This window comes from Pleurodeles waltl, chromosome 7 (genome assembly GCF_031143425.1).
Source record: "Pleurodeles waltl isolate 20211129_DDA chromosome 7, aPleWal1.hap1.20221129, whole genome shotgun sequence".
NCBI classification, from domain to species: Eukaryota; Metazoa; Chordata; class Amphibia; order Caudata; family Salamandridae; genus Pleurodeles; species Pleurodeles waltl.
Window position 1 is genome coordinate 1,125,930,757 of NC_090446.1, and position 18,739 is coordinate 1,125,949,495.

The window sequence follows — 18,739 nt, forward strand, 5'->3', positions numbered from 1 at the left end:
TCAAAAGTCTGTCTTTCACTGGAAATCATAGATAAGCGGGGTTGTTGAATGTAGATGGATTCCGTAGTCATGTGTGCATTCCTTGACTGTCAATGGGAATTTCCTTAAAAGAAAAGAGCATGCAGTCTTATTTTTCTGAACTAACAAGAGTTTGCACTGTAGCTTGAATGGGTCATCCTTGGGTTTGGTATCACCCACATTCCTCTGAGTACATTCTTTCTGTATCTGAAAGGGGTCTTTGGGAAGAAACATGTTGACCACTCCTTACAACTCCGGGTTCATTGGGGGTTCACTTTCCTGCTTTTAATCTTAACATGGATAACCATTAGAAATAAAATGATCCGGGACATCCTTAAGTTAATTTTGTTTCCTATCCCAATGTACACAGTATCCACCTGCTTAAAGGGCCAGGGGCAGACATCTGTGGTTGGACTGACCAATGACTTTGAGAAAGATCTGCAGCACAATGCCCCCTTATGGGGGCCCATTGGGTGTTGCACAACCTGATGATGAAGCATGCCACTTCAGTGGGTGAGAATGTGCTTCTTGAAAGGGATTACCTCAGTGAACTGGATAACCTACTAATGGAATCTTATTCAGTTAGGACCAACCCTTTCCTCTGAACTTCACAGCTATTTTCAAGTAAGGGAGGGCATGTGCTGACTGGAAATTCCTCTCACTCGCCTCTGTTTTCTGGCTCTGCACTATATAAATGCTAGCACATACATAGATGGTACATATTGCAGTATAAAATATATATGTTTGAAAAAAAATAAGTGGTGTCAATGTCTGAGCCTTGCAGTCATGCCAGATTTTTTGTAGTCTCGGGATATCGACTCTCCCCAGAGGCACTGCAACTGAGGTTTCCTAACAAACATTGTGTCAATTGAATTCTCTGGATCCTGTTTTTCTTTTCTAAGGTTTCCCCCACACAACTGGGACCTTTCTCTAGGTGGCCCAGCCTAGGGAAACCTGATAGTCTGTTCTAATGCATTTCATCTTCCTTTTCAGCCATGGCCGGTCTTAATTAGACCCTAAGGTCTCTCTTTAAACCCTGCAAAACATGCAGCCTTAAAAAGGTTAACACCTAAAGCAAGAAAAAACAATTCTTGTAAGTTAATATGTATTAAAGAAAGGAGAGCAAGGTGCAAAAACATCTAACTTCATTGACTTGCCTTCAAAGCTGAAATTTTAGAAAATTAAAATAATTCCTTGTGTTTCTGTAAGGGAAGGGTAAAATAATCTAGGATAAGAGAAGACAAATGTGAGTAAATATGAGAAAGAAATTAGGGTGGAACTAAATAAAAATAGACAAAAAAGAATATGACTCTGTCTTAATCTCCTTTTTCCCATAGTCTTTATACATTTCCCAGAGAAACTTGATCTCTAACCCTTCCAGGAGTTCACTTCTGTGTCTGCATAGCATATATCCTGGGATACAATGTTGTCCAAGTGTGTGGATGAATTGAACATGTCTTGCAATGTATAGTTAGTGTTGGCTTCACCGAGTGGTGTTGCTAAGACTGGAGTCATTTTCACAGTTTTTACTTTTATGAGCAAAGGTGGTGTCCACGCTGTATGGATGTGTTTCTTCTGCACGTTTGCCACTCTTCTCATAAGCTGTCATTGGTCACAACGGTAATCTTGTTGACTTTCACCACTTATACTAACCTAGAGAATTTATTGTTACATTTAATAGTCTTCCAGTCAATAGGCTTTTCACCCAATCCTCTTCATTTATCATATTCAATGTGTTTTTTCTCCACATTGTAGTATACTTTAGACCTGTGCTGTTAATTGACTACTGTGCTATGAATGTTGTCTTTGTTGGCTGCAGCATCCTTATTTGATTGGTTACTAATTTTATTACTCACCAAGGACAAACTTGAAGCAAATAATCTTCCCTTTAAAGTAACAAAGGCAGTTTCACTGGTTACATGTGCCATACCAATAGTTTTTCTAACTCCCGATTTGAGGATGTCCATGAGGGAATGGTTAATACATTGTACTAGCCCATTACATTGTAGATCACAGAGTATTGTGGTGATGTGGTTATAATTCTTTCATCCTTCATGTCATTTGAGCAAACTTGCACCCCATTATCGGTGACTGTTCCTGGGAAACCTAATCGGCTGAATACATATAACAAGAAATCCAAAACTTCCAGGATATTGGGATATTCAACAAACTTTACTTCATTAGTACACTCAAGTGTATACCCAATGTGTATGAAGTTGTGCTGAATTTTCGTAAATCAGGGCACTACACTATCCAACCAAAGAATAAAATAAAGTAATGCTCACTCAATTATTGATCCCATTTGGGGACAAGGGATATGTCCAGTATGATCTTGTTGAACTTTAAGAGACATATGAAGCAGTAAGCAATTTGACTATAGAATCTGGCACTTGGATTACTTTTGGCCTGGCCTGTATGTGAAATGTGGATGGATTGAGGAAGGTAGATAAAAACAGTCAGTTTTCACTGAAATACTTAAGATTTTCCTTCCATTACATTGACAGCATAGAAAAATAAATGTGGGTCCTATGAGGCCCAGATGTTAAATCCCTGGACGCGTGTGGAACAAATTAAGTATGTATTTATTTAATGGAGGTTTGATAAAGGGTGGATGAGATATTTTTCAAGCTATCACACATACTGCATACATATTTTTTTTACAGTGTAATTTCAAAGGACATGAATGAAATTAAATTGTGCTACTAAATATTGGGTTTTCTTTTCGTCATTTCATGACTGTTGCTAGGTCATTTGGCTAAAATGAATGAATGCATATTAATGAAAGGGATGAATTTGAAGAGAGATGACAAAGTATTTTCAGTGTAGGCAAGTCTTGTTGTAGCAATACTGTCTTTTCCACATGTCTGTCCACAGAGCAGGGTATGTCTGTAAATTAGCAGTCACTTAGTACAAACAGATACATAATTTGCTATGGTAGAATATTAAATAGAACCGCTTAGAGGAGAGTCTAGAGACAAACCTATTGCAGCAGCCCAATCTGCAGTCCGAGGGAGCTTCTAATATACCCGATATGACAGTCTCAGGGATTATCTCCTGGAATGTGGCAGGACTAAAATAAAAAAATGGGAAACTCTGACTGGCTAAGATTATTGACAGAAAACCTTTTTATTTGCGGTCAAGAGACCTGGCTTATAGAGCCTCCCCATATTAATGGTTAAACTACATATAGTGTTCCTGCAACTAAGTCCTCCGTGGGTAGAGCTAAGGGAGGTCTGGCTACTTTTGTATCAGTCATGGTAAAGGGGGTGGATGTGCGTGTTATAGACACATCCCCTTTTTTCTTGGTCCTATTCTTGAAACTAGCAGAGTTATTCGATGTGTTGTTGACTACTATAACAACACTTTTGACCTCTCAGATACTAGTGTGATCGATAACCTTGAGACGATGATACATAAGGGAATGAATACAAGCAAGAAGGATTTAAGAATAATATGGGTTGGTGATTTTAATGCTTATTTGTGTGAACCAGAGTTTTTAGACTGTTGTGGGCTTCTTGATAAATATGACTGTCCCATGCAGCACTTTAAACACTCTCCTTATGGGAACGCCCTTAATCTTGTGATAGCAGCCAATTCTTTGCTCTTTCCAACACCAGTAGTAGAGGGGGTACCGACGTTTATAAGGGGAGATGCCCATACCACAATTGATTTTATTATTTATTCTAGAGAACTCACCCCCTTTGGCTGGCAGTTTAGGGTGACGCTAACTGCCATAATCCTTTAACTATAGAAACAAGTCTGGGTTTGAACAGTGACTTAAGAGTAGAGGAACAACACCCAGATATGAGGTTTTCAGCTCGGAAAGGTCTGACCATTAAATGGGGAAAAGTAGATAGTAACAGGTTTTTTTAAAAGACTTAATGTTGAATAAATGGACAGATGTTATGGTAGCCCTGGGCGAAGATACGCCCCCCACGAAATCCTCTATGCCACCTCTTCCTTGACAAGGTACATGGCTGAAAAGCTGCAGTGTTCTAGTACCAATAAAGAAAGAGGACCTCAATGTTTTAATCATGCATGTACCTCCTCTCTAAAAAAATCTAAAGAAAATAACTAATCTCTTCCCCCAAGATTGACATGCCATCAAAATTGCAAGAAAGAGATATAAGGATGTACTTACTACTAGAAAGGCTGAACTGAGAGAGTCTGCCTGGGAGGAACTGATTGAAGCAAGTAAAAAACAGAGATACAACTGCCTTTTGGCGAGTGGTCCATTCCCCGCTACTGAATGATAAGGCCAAAATGACTATGGACACTGTCATTCCAGCACAAATTTGGGTGGATTATTTTTCAAAAACTTTTACTATAGAGAGTAATGTTTCTCAAGATGATATGAACTTTTTTATGACAATAAGAAATGCTTCGATTAGTGTGGCTTTTAGTAATACAATAAGTGTAGCTGATGTAAAACAGGCTATCCAAGATTGCCCCTCTTACAAAGCTCCTGGCCCAGACAGAATTCCAGCTGATTTATATAAAGTGCTTCCAGACTTTTGGGGGCCACTGCTCACTAATGTTTTAAGATCTGCCATGACAGGCCCATTAGTAGATACTTGGAGAGAGGCGATCATTGTCCCGATTTTTAAGAAGGGGGCTAGGGCAGACCCTCTATGCTATTGCCCAATCTCCCTTTTGGACAGCTCAGTTAAGATTCTAGGGTGAGTGATTTTAAATAAGCTGGAAAACTGGGCAATAGAGACAACGTGTTTGTCAGAGGTGCAATTCGGGTTTCGACCAGGGATGGGTACAGTCGAACAAACACTCAACTTGACTTTGGTAGTCCAAAAATACACAAAAGCTAAAAAGGGATGTGTACATTTAGCAATCATGGACTTGTCTTGTGCTTTCGACACAGTCAACAGAGCGAAATTGTGGACGGTTATGTTAAATATGGGGGTGGATAAAGACATAATTGTTTTACTCAGTAGACTCCACGCTTGCACCTCAGCGTGAGGTCGATATTCTCAGGAGGGGGATTTAACAGAGAAATTCCCTTCATTAAAGGGGGTCAGGCAGGGTTGTGTGCTGGCCCCCTTTCTTTTTCTTCTTTATATAAATGGGTTAGAGAAATTTCTTTGTGAAATGGGGAAGGATCTGCCAATTATCAATAACTCCCCAATTCCAGTACTTTTGTACGCGGATGACGCCGTACTTATCTCAAGGACAGCAAATGGTCTCCAAATTTTACTGAATGCTTTTAAAACATTTATGGGAAACCTCGGTCTTAAAATTAACAGATCAAAGTCATTTGTGATGAAGAGTGGGCCAAAGCTAGCAAAAAACAAAAAAAATATTTTGGAAGGGGAAGAAATACTTGAGGTACCATATTTTACGTATTTGGGGGTTCCCATTGATGTTGATTTTAATTGGATTTTTTTTTTGTAAATATAAGTCTAACACAATGCCAAAGATGCTGTTTTTAGATTTTCGAAAAAGTTGGAACATAAACCTGTAAAAGAGATGGTGACTGTTTTTATTAGTAAATGTGTCTCTATTGCGACATTTGGAGCAGGGGTCTTGGGTCATGCTGAATGCTCGAGCCTACAGGTTGCGGAAAATAAGTTCCTAAGGAGGTTATTAGCAGTTCCGCAATCGCCCTCAGTAACGTTTTATCACGAAGAAGTGGGCTTGAGAGGTATATCCGATCACATAAAGCTTCAACCTGTATTGTTATGGTTAAAAATCTGGTCAAAACCTGAAGCCCACTTATGTAGAATGGTAATTCAGGACTGCCTCTCATTATCACGATCGTTGGACATACCCTGGCTTAGATATGTCCATTCTTCTATTTTCTCCCTTGGAATAGGGGAGTTTTTCCTCAAGCCAGACCTTCTGACAAAGCTGGACATCAAGAGGGTAAAGGAAATATATTGGCAGCAAATATATGATTTAAAGCTAAACACAGGTATAGATAAAAATCAGGAGAGGAAGTAGTCACAGCAACTATATCCAATGTTATACTTGGTTACTACCTGTCTTGAGCGACAAAGGTTCTTACTCACCAGGCTACGCTTGAATATATTACATTACCTGGTAACATTTCCCACCCACGGAACTTGGTTCGAGAATCTTCCACCGTACTGCTGTGATGGAAAAACACCTCAAAGCACCTTGCATTTTATACTCTTCTGCACTTTTTATGATACCCCAAGAAAAAGGTTTTTACGCCCCATTTTTTTTGTCTAAAAGCATTAAAACTAGCCAGCTTGCCTTCTCGTATTTACACAATCTGGGAGACATAGAGACAACATAGGCTGTGCTAAATTATACATATGCTGCTTTTGGAATTCGAAATTTGTACTAATAATAGTATTTATTAATTTAATGCTAAGAAATTTGTATTTATTTATTGGATGTCTTTTATGGTCTATATGAACCAAATAAAGTATTAAAGAAGAAGAAGAATAGAACCGCTATGTCCAAAACTAGTTTTGCTTCACATTGAAGGCCAACTGACAGGTGACATTGGTAGAAAAGCATTTGGATTTGTCCAAATCAATACATACATCACACAATCTCACCCACTTGTCAGCTTCAAAATCCACGATGGACCATCGAGTACATTCTCAAGAGGGTTTATAATGCTTATGTACCCATATGTCAGGTGTCTGTTTTTCAATAACTTTTTTCTAACTTCTGCCGATGGTACAGGTTTGCCATTTATTATGACCAGATTACCTTAAATGCAAAGTTCATCAGCCCCGTTACAGAAAGCTCTTAGCCGACCTTGTACAGATTTGGAATGAGTGCATCATTGAACAAGATATTTTTTTACCACTTTCAAGATTTCGTCCTGATTGATCCATAATCTTTTTTGGTACAGTAGTAATGATGTCAGTTGCATTGTTTTCACTATTGGGAAGGTGACGCTGACTACCAACGGTTACATTTTTCTTTTCTGTTGTGAAATTAATTTCAAATCATTATTCCTGTAAGATATAGAATGGCTAAAATAGTTAATGGCTCAGACATGCAGTTCCTTTTCAATTCCTGCATACTTGCTTTCTGTTTGGCTCAATGTCCTGAAGGCAAAAGCAACTTCCACTCATTATCTTTGTGGCACTTTGGCAAGACTACACCCATGTCGCAGATATTTATGTCCATAGTAATAACACGTTTTGCCATGTCAAGCGGTTTAATGGGTTGTGGCATTAACAATGTCTCTCTATAAGATTCTAAAGCTTTTTGTTAGTGTTTACTCCATAAAAACTGTTTACACTGATTAATTCTCAGTGATTCTGTTATTTCTGCAAAGTTTTCTACAAACTTACTATAGTATTCACCCAAGCAGCAAAGAATAGCATTTTTTCTTTTGAGACTGGAGTAGGAGCATTCTTAATCACCTCTACAAAGTTCATATTAGGAACAGTGGCCTCTTTCCAAATAGTGTCCCAGGTAATTCCCCTGTTTTATTAACATTTTACATGTATGAGCGCAGTGTGTCAAGAACCTCAAAATAATAATTGTCACGTTCTTTGATGTCATTTTGGAAGCATAATTCTAAGTCTGAAAATCTGGAAGTTTGCCTTCTGGAAGAAGGGTGAGGCAGAAAGCACTTCAAATGGCATTTTCTTGAAGCAAAATATTTCAAAGGGTGTTTCTAAAGTGGTAATCTTGGAATCAGATGCAACTTTCATTATGTTTGAAGTGCAAAACTTGACATTGCTCATCTGCAAATTCAACAGTCTTGAAGACTGGGTAGGAGACAAAACCCAATTCTACAACCCCAAAGAGAAATGCTAGTTCGTTAGAATCTGCTGTGTGGTGCTGCAGCCAGAAAAACACATCAGTTGAATTTGGTGATGTACTGTGCCTACAAGAAACCCCCTTTTCAGATGAAATAAACGCTTCTGCTTACAGTAGGGTAATACGTTTGAGAACAGATCAGAAGGAGAACTGCAGACCCTGCCTTAAAAACTATTGGGAAGAGAGCAGCAAAGAGGATAGAACAGACTACACTTACATGTCTTATGCTGTTTTTTTTGTTGGTACTAGAGGGCCCATTTACAGAGTGTTGAATGCAGGAGAGAGGTGGTGATAAACTCTTCTGCATTATATAGGATGTGCTGCTGTCCTTTTTCACTACTTCAAGTTGTGATTATGGGGCTCAGATGTGAAAAGTGGGGTTGGGATGAGTGGCAGACATAGCTAATGTTTTCTTTTTCCTTTAGCATCACATCCAGCAATTGGTGGTTCGTGGCTCACCTAACTGACCTGCTGGATCACTGCCAGCTGCTCCAGTCCCACAACCTATAGTGAGTCTTCTTGATGTTTCTTGTTTTGACAGTGTTGGGTGTTTTTTCCTTGCTGCTAAACCCCTGTTATTTGGAGCTCTTGTGAGTACTGCATGTCTTTGAAAGAACTTGTGTGCCCTGACTCTCATATTCTCTCCTTGACACACACATATCGACCTCCCCTGAAGTAGAGTATTGCAAGACTATTGTAATCATGTCAAGAAAAGAGGACTGTACCAAGGCAATGTTTCTGTAACTACTCTTTACAAAAGTACAATTAAGAATATAGTCAGTGAACACATGAGTTCTACATTTTTGCCTCTAGCTAACACTGTTCTGTAATGAATCCTTTTATCCTGCATATCCACTTCAATTCAGGGTGTGTATTCCCTTTTCACCTCCAACCCATTGTTGAACTGCATGATTTGGCGATTGCCTGGGTTTGTGTTCTCTTTGTATCCCTACCTCTTCCCTTTGTCTAGCCTATCCTGATTTAGGTTGAAACCTATAATAACTGATAAAACTTCTCAGGAAGGAAAACAGTCTTTACCAGTGTAAACAAATAAAATCCAATAGACACAGCACAACTGTAAACCAACAACCATTCAAAGAAAGGAAAGTGAGAGAGAATTAGTTATTTTTATAATTTCTTTCTGGAGGGGTCAATACAATGTAACTTTGATGTAAAAGGTAGCAGTAAGAGACTAGTCTAAAGGTATTCTGCCTGAATTGTGTAGTTTCGGTTAACTGAAATATTATATCTTCTTCCTTTTTGTTTCCTCCAGTTTTGTGCGCTTGGATTAAAGATACGTGGTTTAGAAGTATGTTTCAGGTCTGATCTCATTATTGTATACGTTGTAGAAAGTCTTTGAATATTAATATCATACTTGATCTTTTGGCAGTACTTAATTCTTTCTCTGTTTGGTGAAATGGCTGGCTCATAAGTATATTGAGCAATATTCTCATTTACCCACAGATACAGAATGGGTAAAACCATTTGATACATCAGCCTCTCATTTTCTAATGAGTCAGTATTGATTGCGGGTTTGTTGTCAGATACCCCAGGCATTAAACATTAATTGCATGGTGTATTGACAGGTACCTGTGAGAAGAGTGCTTCACCATGCCATAGGATAGTGGTGAAAGCATGACACAAGACTTTCCATATACTAGCAAAATTCATAGCTGCATGATGTCCAATTGTTATGTGTCATACCTTCAGCTAATCCTGGATTTTTATCCAACTGTGCTTTACTGCTGGACATATTTAGAATGTTAATTGTAATATTGCAAGTCCCAGAATACAATGTAATGTCAGTTGAAAGGTCAGGATTGATGTATAGTGAGACACTTGCCTTTGGGCACTTGACAGCTATGAATGTCCACACAACAGCAGCACCACCTTCAAATAGTTGGGTAAAGAGTAAATAAAAGAAGTGGTGAGCTTGAGTAAAGTACTGAGATCCAGATGCGTTCGAGTGCAGGGCTACAACTTACTCTAGTGTAATTCAAAATATGAAAAGTTTTACAAGGTACTATGCAGTTGGCACGGTTGACCACACCTACATAGTCATAATATTCAAAATGGAGTAGGTGAGTGACCCTAAACTGTGTCCTGGAATTTGTTAATTAAGACATTTGAATATAGCTGTCTTACATTTTAATCCATGAATAGTCCTGTAAACTGAAGAGAGTCCTGACAGAGTGAGTGTGAGAGGTAAATAGAGGTGAGACATGGTAATGAGTTCAGTGTTTGTGAAAATGCAATTCATAAACTTTCTACGTTGAAACAGTCCGAAATAAATCCATTGAACCCACTGCCATTAGAAATGCACTATATACCATGCAATACTTCTCCTTTGAATTAAATATGTGCTTTATAACCATCACAGCAAGGAAACATATTTTGCAAACCTTGGAAAAACACAGTTTTTGCCTATATTGGAGGTTAGGCAGCTGAATGAACATTGATGAGCACTGATTTGAAAAGCTTTGGGAAACACTGAAAAAAAACACCATTGCATCCCACAAACCAAACGCTAAAAAATGAGATAGCCTGTCATTGTGGAGTTCTCCCTTTAATCAAGGTCTTTCTGTGTTACAGTTTTGGCTCCAACATGAGGGAGTTCCTGCTGCTGGAATACGCATCCGGTCTCTTCTCTCATCACAGGTAGTACCTCTCACTCAGCAAATGTTCCTCTCAGTTCTTTGTCCAGTTGCATGATGGAGTGAGTGCTTCTCTAACTACATCTTATGTCTCTCCACCTCATCCCCAATAGTTCTTAGGACATTTTGGTTCTGACGAGACTTGTGTAGAGTATGTCGGCAAGTATGCTATAGTGTCTACTGCTGATGCACCCTGCCTTCATTCCATAGCAGTTAATGATATAGCAGCACAGAAGGAGAAGTGTAGGATGCTGGACTTTGCTAAAAGGTCCCAAAAGAAAGTAGCTAGCATATGATGACTCTTCACAATCCTGGCACAAGAAGGGAGAGACTCTTCATTTCTGGTCTGTAACATTTACGCAGTACTTAGCCTATGTCAGAGAGCCACACATTCGAAGCACAGTCTACATCACATCAGCTTAAAACATTCTCATGCTTCGGTTGTGGCTCTGGAGCTGCCAGAGGACCAGTTTCATGGGATTGCACTTAGAGCACTAGTAAGCGTAGTCTTATCCTCATCCGAGTTTGTCTGCTGAACTCTGTTCAAGGTTTCAAGGATGTGTATGTGAGTAGGATGATTTCTACCACTCCTTCTCCCAGTATGAACAGAATGATTCCACTGCTGTTTTGGCCTGTGGGAAAGATGCTAGGCTTCAGTTTCTTTCTCCTGGATGGGGAAGTGTAGGCTGACCTTTACTATGGAGAATTGAGTAAGAAAGAGGTGCGTATTTCATTGTTCTTTAGCAGGCAGAGGAAGGTGGAATGGCGTCCTCTGCTCTCTGTGCCCGAACCCCATTAGAGCTCTCTTTTACCTGCTTGAGTGTGGCAGACGTTCAAAGAAAGGCAAGTTGTGTATCTTGCGGAAAACACTCCTGCATGCAGGAGTTACTGTAGTCCCTGCTTGCTTGGAAATTACAAATTTATTGGATCTGGTAGGTTGAATGACTCCCATCATTAACCTAAAGGATTGTTAGCAAGTTATTACTGGGAGTAAGGGGCACAGATGCAATAACGTCTGCAATACTTGCTGCACCAGCATCAAAAGAGAGCAGAGGAATTTATCAATGAAGGGCAGAATAATATGGCTAGCAATATTAGATTTTTTTTGTCAGACCTCAGTGAAGGTGTCCTTACAATGCCGGCTCTTAGTCGGTGCGGCTGGTAAAGGGCGTCCGTTTTACATCAGAGGTACAATTGCGAGTGCAAAATAGATCATTAGGTCAGTGGTTCCCAACCTGTGGTCCTGGGACCCCTGGAGGTCCGCGACCGCTTGGAAAATTCTGTAATATTAACAGATTAGGTCCCCAGCTTTCAATAATGACTCAGTTGGAGTCCCCGGATTTCATTATTGATTCAGTGGGGGGTCCCCGGGTTCCAGTATTGATAAAAGGGGTGGTCCAGAGAAGCCAGAAGGTTGGGAACCACTCCATTAGGTGACTCATCCCTTTTTAAGGGATGGGGTGACGAGCCTTCAGATGAAAAAACACGCTCCATGGCATCTTCGGGAACCTAGCTAAGGAGACGAAATTACTCATTTGAAAAACCTTTCATACAAAGTTACACAGAAAAGTGATTAGTATTTCAAATTTCAAGAACCTAGAGGCACTATAAAAAGAAACATATGTGGCTGCCTCACAAAACACAAATGGTGGTCCGCATACATATTATTCTGAGCGCTACTCTAAGTAGTGGTGGGGGTGAAGATGCCTTCTAGAAGGGAGGTAGGGGAGTGGACTTGCAAAAGGGATGTCAGAGCACAGAATGCTGAGCTTCTTTTCACACAGAGTGACAAAAAAATGTTAGATGGATAGTCGAACATACCGCCACATGGCACTCTATATGTTGTCAAAAAATACTCCATCAAAACGTAGTCAATCAGAAAGAAAGAAAACTTGCTTATATGTCAGGAAGAGGTGCAGACATTGTTGAGGCAGGGAGCCATAGAACAAATATGACAATGAGAAAGTTGGTAAGACTCCCTAATCGTATTGGTTCACAAAAAGAACAGACTACAGAGGCCAGTATAGTACATCAGATTGGAAAACAAGTGGATTTGAGCACTAAGGTTTTAGAAAAGGGTGTTAAAAGGTAGTATACCATTTATCATGCAAGGCAAATTAATTGCAAAGATTGACTTGAAGGGCGCTTATTGTCTTCAGAAATAGTGTTACTTACAAAAGCTGGTGTAATTCTTGCTTCACTTAGGATTTACTGTTAAAACGTAATCACATTTAGCATTAACCCAGATAAAATTGGTTGGTGGACCATTATAGCTACTTGAATGGTATAGGCAACCAGTACACAGGATAACTTTCTTGCTGCATACACCTGCCCTCTGCCTTACGTCACAATCTCTGAAAGTTGTTAGCAAGATGACAGAATTTCTAGGGGTCATGCCCTCATGCATCCAGCAAGTTACCAATGACCAATATGAAACCATGTCCATAGTGGTTATATAGTGGTTGCATAAGGAACATCCACAGGCTGATGGGTGACAAAGAAAGGCATAGGGAAACTGCCTTGTTGCTGGTAAATACCAGACTAGACTTGCTTGCAACTAGAGAAAACAAATGCCAAAACTATTAAAATGTATATTGTATTTGTTTAGCGCTTACTACCCCCCCACAGGGTGTTGAAGTGCCTTGCGATGAGCAGCACACTACCCAGGAACCCAGAGTTAGTGATCAGCCTATTAGTTATTGGGGTTAGTTTTGCATGCTCCAATGTATTCAATTCAGTTTCTTTGTGGTAGATTATTGACACAGATGTGATCATTAGAGGCTGCTATATAAAGAGTAATTGATTGCTTAAATTATAAGATAGTTATGGTTTCCAAAAAGAGTTTAAGACGATAGGCATTAAATAGTGGTGCACTTAAAAAAAAAAAAATAGGGGACTGGAGTAAGTAAAAGTTTGATAATATGTCATTTTTTTTCGTGCAGGATTTTTACCCAACTACTTCCCTGACAATCTGCTCCTTTCTACGCGTGCCTCTTAAGTGAAGGTGGTCACCTTCTTTCATATTGGCCCAATCCTCACTCTGCCTACTTTCTATGCTCTGCCTCAGCCTTCCAAGGAAGAGAGACCCCATTGTTTGTATTCTAAGAGAGCTGTCTCCTTCTATATTGATCGCACCAAAGACCATTGGGTGGATGATCAGTTCTTCATTGGGTTCACTGGAGTGAAGAACTGCAAGGCCATGCAGAAACGGACCATCTCCTGATGGATTATACTCTGCATAAAATTTGGCTATGCGCTGGTGACGGAGCAGTCCTCTGAGGGCTTGCAGGCTCACTCTACCAGGGCTGCCACTACTCTGCTAGTGCACAGGATATCAACCAAGCTGCCACGTGGCCAACCCTCCACATATTCACAAAGCACTACTGCTTGGACAGTCAGTTATATTGTGGTGGGTATTTCGCCTGTTTACCACAACTTTTTGGTCTAAGCCAGTTTCCAGCCCTGCTCCAGGGGACTGTTGCTTGGGTATCTATTCTAAACTGAGGAATATACAGCTAGAAGACTGTATCAGAAGAACAAGTTATTTACCTTCTGTAACCTTTTTTTATTTTTTTTATAGAGAATTCATCTAAGTGTAGATTCCTCACCAATCTTCCAAGCTCTGCGAATTGGCCTCCTCACCCAAAAGATCCCATTAGACACTACAAATTGATCAAAACATTAATATTGTTTTTTACGTGGCTCTGTGTTTTTGATGCAGAACTAGTTGAACGAAACTGATGTCAGCACACCAGGTTGGCACTATAAGGACACCACAATGTCACTTCTGACATGGAGCCAAGCGACCCCACCTACTGGCATAAACTAGTACTGTTAAAGATTTTCTAAAAATATTCTATGGTGATGAATCTGTAGTTGGATAGGTTAAACTGGAGAAATAGTTACTGGAGGTAAGTAACTTGTTCATTATTTGGGGGGTGGGGAGCTTGCCCGGCCCAAAGACGGCTGCCATTGAGGCAAGCTTCCCCGGCTGCACGATAACCCTGTACTGAATCTCCAATATTTGCAGCCCGTTCAACCCCCGGTGCTCCGTAAATGCAGCTCTGACATTGCAGCTGGAATTTCGCCAGACAGAGGTGATGGAAGCCTGATTGTCATACATCTATGCCTGCCTCTCCGCTTGAGTCGGTGGAGTGCTGTGGAGCTTGATTAAGCCCGACAAAGTTCTATGGAACCCAGGCGGGGCCTTGCCTTCATGTAACCGGGGCCTTGGGCACTGTGCGAGAGCCATGTGACAACGCAAACTTTGATGCAGGTTACGCCTCCTTCAGGCCCTGCTGGGCTGTCATCCACGATCTGCAGCGGCTGGGGCCTGGACCGCAGTGCTGGCACGGTGCGGTGTTGCAGGGACTGCCGCATGGTCGCTGCACCAGTGCGGACCTGAATGCTCTGCCGGGCATAGTGGTCTACCTGCTGGGTCGCCAGGGGTGACATAGGTGCCCTTCACTCTCCAGAAATGTATTGCTCCCACCATTGGGGCCTCCACAGCACATTTGGCTCCCTTGGTGTCAACCGTGGCTGCAGTGTTAGAGGCTGCTGGGTCCTTGTGCAGTTTTTATGTGGAGCTTGATCAGCTTTGAGGAGGGGAGCGTGAAGTACCCATTGCTTTGAGTATCACAGACATTTACTATTAGGCCCACTGGTGCTCCTAAGAACATTCTGGCCTGCTTTCACTGCATTAATTGAAACACAAAGTCCTGGGCACTAATGATAAGTGTGTGGTGCATCTGTGTCGGGTCATTCGAGGTACTGAAAAACTTTGCTGTGAATCTTCTTGGGCATGGAATACAGTGCGTAGCGCCATGTGACGCTGTTTCTCTCTCCCCCGACTGGTACTTTACGGCGACCGCAGTGCTTGTGTAGCCTGAGGGACAGCTGACCACAATGGGTAAAACAGAAAAAACACAGCCTAAGCTTCAATTTGAACAATGAAAGTCCCCCAGGCCTCATGAAAAGGGGCGCAGTGGCACTCGAGGCTGGTTCCAACACTCAGGGTTGGAGGTGAATCATGAGTTGCGTCAGATATTGACTGCCATGCAACACAGCCTCACTAAAATTGACTGCAAGATTGACGTCCTCCCCTTCTGGATGGATAGGATGTCAGAGCACTTGGACAAGCACATGGTCATGTTTGAACAGCATGTGTCATATGATAAAAAAAAAGTTACTGCATCAGTGTCCCAGAGGAAGATGGAGAACGTGCTCTCCTCCCTACGGTCCAAGGCGGACGATTTGGAAGCCAGATTACTTTGAAATAATCTCCGCATCGTAGACCTCACTGAATCTACAAACACCAGAAACATGGAAAGGGACATGGAACAACTACTCATTGTGTTTTTTTTTTTTTTTTTTTTTTTTTTTTTGGGGGGGCGTGAGACATTTTGGGGCATCTTTGTAGTGGCACGTGCCCACCACTTCCTCACGATTTACCAGGGTCAGTAAGACCTTTCCTGATCATCGCCAGACTGTTGAAATATAGGGATCAGGACACAGTGCTCCACTGGTCCCATGACCTACAGGTACACCGCCACGAGGGGGCTGAACTTTCCATTTTCCTGAATTTCAAGCAACAGGTACAGTAGTCAGAGAGGCAGCTTATTCAGACTAAGCACAAGGTACGAGAACTAAACTTGGAATATGCTATGCGTTACCTTGCTCGCGTGCGAGTGTCTATGGATGGGAAGGCCAAGACTTTCAGCGACTGTAAGCTTTTGCAACAGTTCATCAAGCAGCATGCAACCACGGCGGGTCAACTGCTTCAACTGAGATCTGAAGAAGGTAGACTGGAGACCCCATGGGACTTGGAAGAGCAGGACTAGTATCTCTACTGTCTCTTTGTGGTCCTGTGTTTCCTATTCTTTACTGCGATGTCTCTCCTCCGTAATGTTGGTTCATTATATTGTTTTGGCTTCGCAGGTGCAGGGAGAAAGTTTGTGTGATGTGTAGTCAGTTTGTGGTGATGGGCTTGGAGCCTGGCGGTTTCGTAGATATGCCGTTTGTAGAAAAGTACCCTCTTTTTGGCATGGTTAACCCCACATTTGCCATTTTGATCGTGCTCTCTCTCTCTCTCTCTAAATTTGGTTGCTTAGGACTTTGCACCCCCCCCCCACAATTGGCATACTGGGGACGCCATTTAGGTCCATAGCATATGATACCTAGGTACCCAGGGCATTTGGGCACCAGGGGTTCCCCATGGGCTGCAGCATGTATTGTGACACCATGCAAAATGTGTCTGTAGGCCTGCTGTTGCAGCCTGCGTGAAAAGGTTCTTGCACCCTTTCACTACAGGTCACTGCCCAGAGGGCAGGGTGCAGGTACCTGGGTGTGAGGGCACCCCTGCCTGAGCAAAGGTGCCGCTACGAACTCCAGCCCTATTACACTGGACTTCGTAAGTGAGGCGGGGGGAGCCATTTTACCCATGTACTGGACCTGTGTCCATGTACATAATGGTTACTCCGAACTTGGGCATGTTTGGTATCAAACATGTCAGAATCATACCCAAATACTGTTGCCAGTATTGATTTTATGATTCCATGCACTCTGGGCGCTCCTTAGAGGACCCCCAGCATTGCTCCTACCAGTCTTTTGGGCAGCCTGTGCTGCTGCCACCCCTCACAGGTTTCTGCCCTCCTGCTTCTTGGCCAGCTCAGGCAGAGGAAGGCAAAAAAACGGATTTCCTGTGTGAGAGGGAGGGATCACCCTCTCCCTTGGAAAATGGTGTTACATGGCTTGGGAGGGGTAGCCTCCCCAAGCCATTGGTATGCTTTGAAGGGCACATTTGGTACCCTCCTTTTATAAACTGTTTTGCACCAGTCCAGGGACCCCCGGTCCCTGCTCTGGTGCAAATCTGGGCACAGGAGAGGGGACTGACCACTCCCCTGTCTACTACCCCCCCCCCCCCCCACCAGGTGGTGCCCAAAACTTATCCAGGTGCCGACTTGATTCTGCCATTTTGAATCCAAGGTGAACAGAGGCCCCTGGGAGCATTGAGTTGCCAGGTCAGCTAGGTGACATCACACCTCCCCCCCCCCCTTGCTAGGTGACCAAACCCTCTTCCTGGGCAATGTAGGGTCTCCCTCTTGAGTGGGTCATCGACTTAATGTGCAAGATTTCAGCAGGACTCCTCTGCATCGTTTACTTCATCTTCTGGCAACTGGGACTGCAACTGAACCCTTCAGGAACTGACAGTCTGCAACAACTCCGCTCCGCAGCATTTTTTTTTCCGGTTCCTTCTAGCACCTGCAACATTTCCCCAGCTGTGCATCCTCTGAGGGCGACAAGTCTTCAGCCTGCACAGGAATTAAGAAGGAATCTCCCTTGGAGTGAAGGAGTCACTCCCCTGCATCTGCAGGCACCAACTGCAACAACGACCGGCTGCGTGTATCTTCTCTCCTCTGGAGCTGCGTGGATCCTGCATCACAGGTGGTGGTCTGGAGTGGTCCCCTTGGTCCTCTCTACCAGCTGTCCAATGTGGGAGACTGAAGCCCTTGCCTCTCCTTGCAGTACAGTACCCCTGTGCACTGTGACTCTTGCAGCTACCAGGGATTGTCCAAGGGATCTTCAGGCTCTGTGTAGCCTCAGCCCCCAGCACTTCTTCCTGCCTGTTGCTCCAGCGACGTGAGACACTTCTTCAGGTGTGATGAGTGGGCCTCACTGCGACTCCTTTGCCTGCTGCCCGTGGGTCGCCTTTGGGAGCTGTCTCCTCTTCTTGCGACTCTCCCAACAGCTGAGGGTCACCTCAGCGTCTCTTCTTTGGGTCGAGTCCCATGGACCTTGCTGGTCCTCTTCAGCCTTGCAAACCTTCTCGGACTCTTGCATTTGCTAAAGCTTGTTGGTGGTTTTCCAGCACAGCTTACAGACTGCATCTCGAGCGCTGACATGGGACATCAATTGCATCACTTCTGGAACTCGTCTTCGGCTCCTGTGCTGCACTGCTGACCTTCGTGCATTGTTGACCTGATCCTGCATCTACAGAAGGGTGAATAGTGGCTCCTGCCACAACCAGACACTCCAACTCAAACTGGTCCCCTTCCTTTGCAGGTCCTCCTCTGTCAAGATCCACCTTTGGGTTCTTCCAGTCTTGGTTGGGTCTTGCACAATCCTTTTCCAAAGTCCTCCTGTTGGTTTTGGGAGAAACCAGGTACTTACCTCTGTTTCTCTGATCGCTGTGGTATTCACCTGGTATTCACCTTTTTGTGGTTCCTAGTTCCTCCAGCTCCCTTCTACTGATTCCACTACCTTGGGTAGGGGAATGCCTTTCACATTCCACTTTTCTAGTA

General features: G+C 42.6%; 1 protein-coding gene across 1 annotated transcript in view; it reads left to right on the forward strand.

Moving 5' to 3' along the window:
• The window catches only part of NUP85 (nucleoporin 85), a 215,379-nt gene that overhangs the window by 179,282 nt on the left and 17,358 nt on the right, over positions 1-18,739 (forward strand). Inside the window, exons 12-13 of the mRNA XM_069200126.1 lie at positions 8,211-8,294; positions 10,378-10,443. Coding sequence (XP_069056227.1) covers positions 8,211-8,294; positions 10,378-10,443 — 150 coding nt within the window. The remainder of the gene's footprint in view (positions 1-8,210; positions 8,295-10,377; positions 10,444-18,739) is intronic.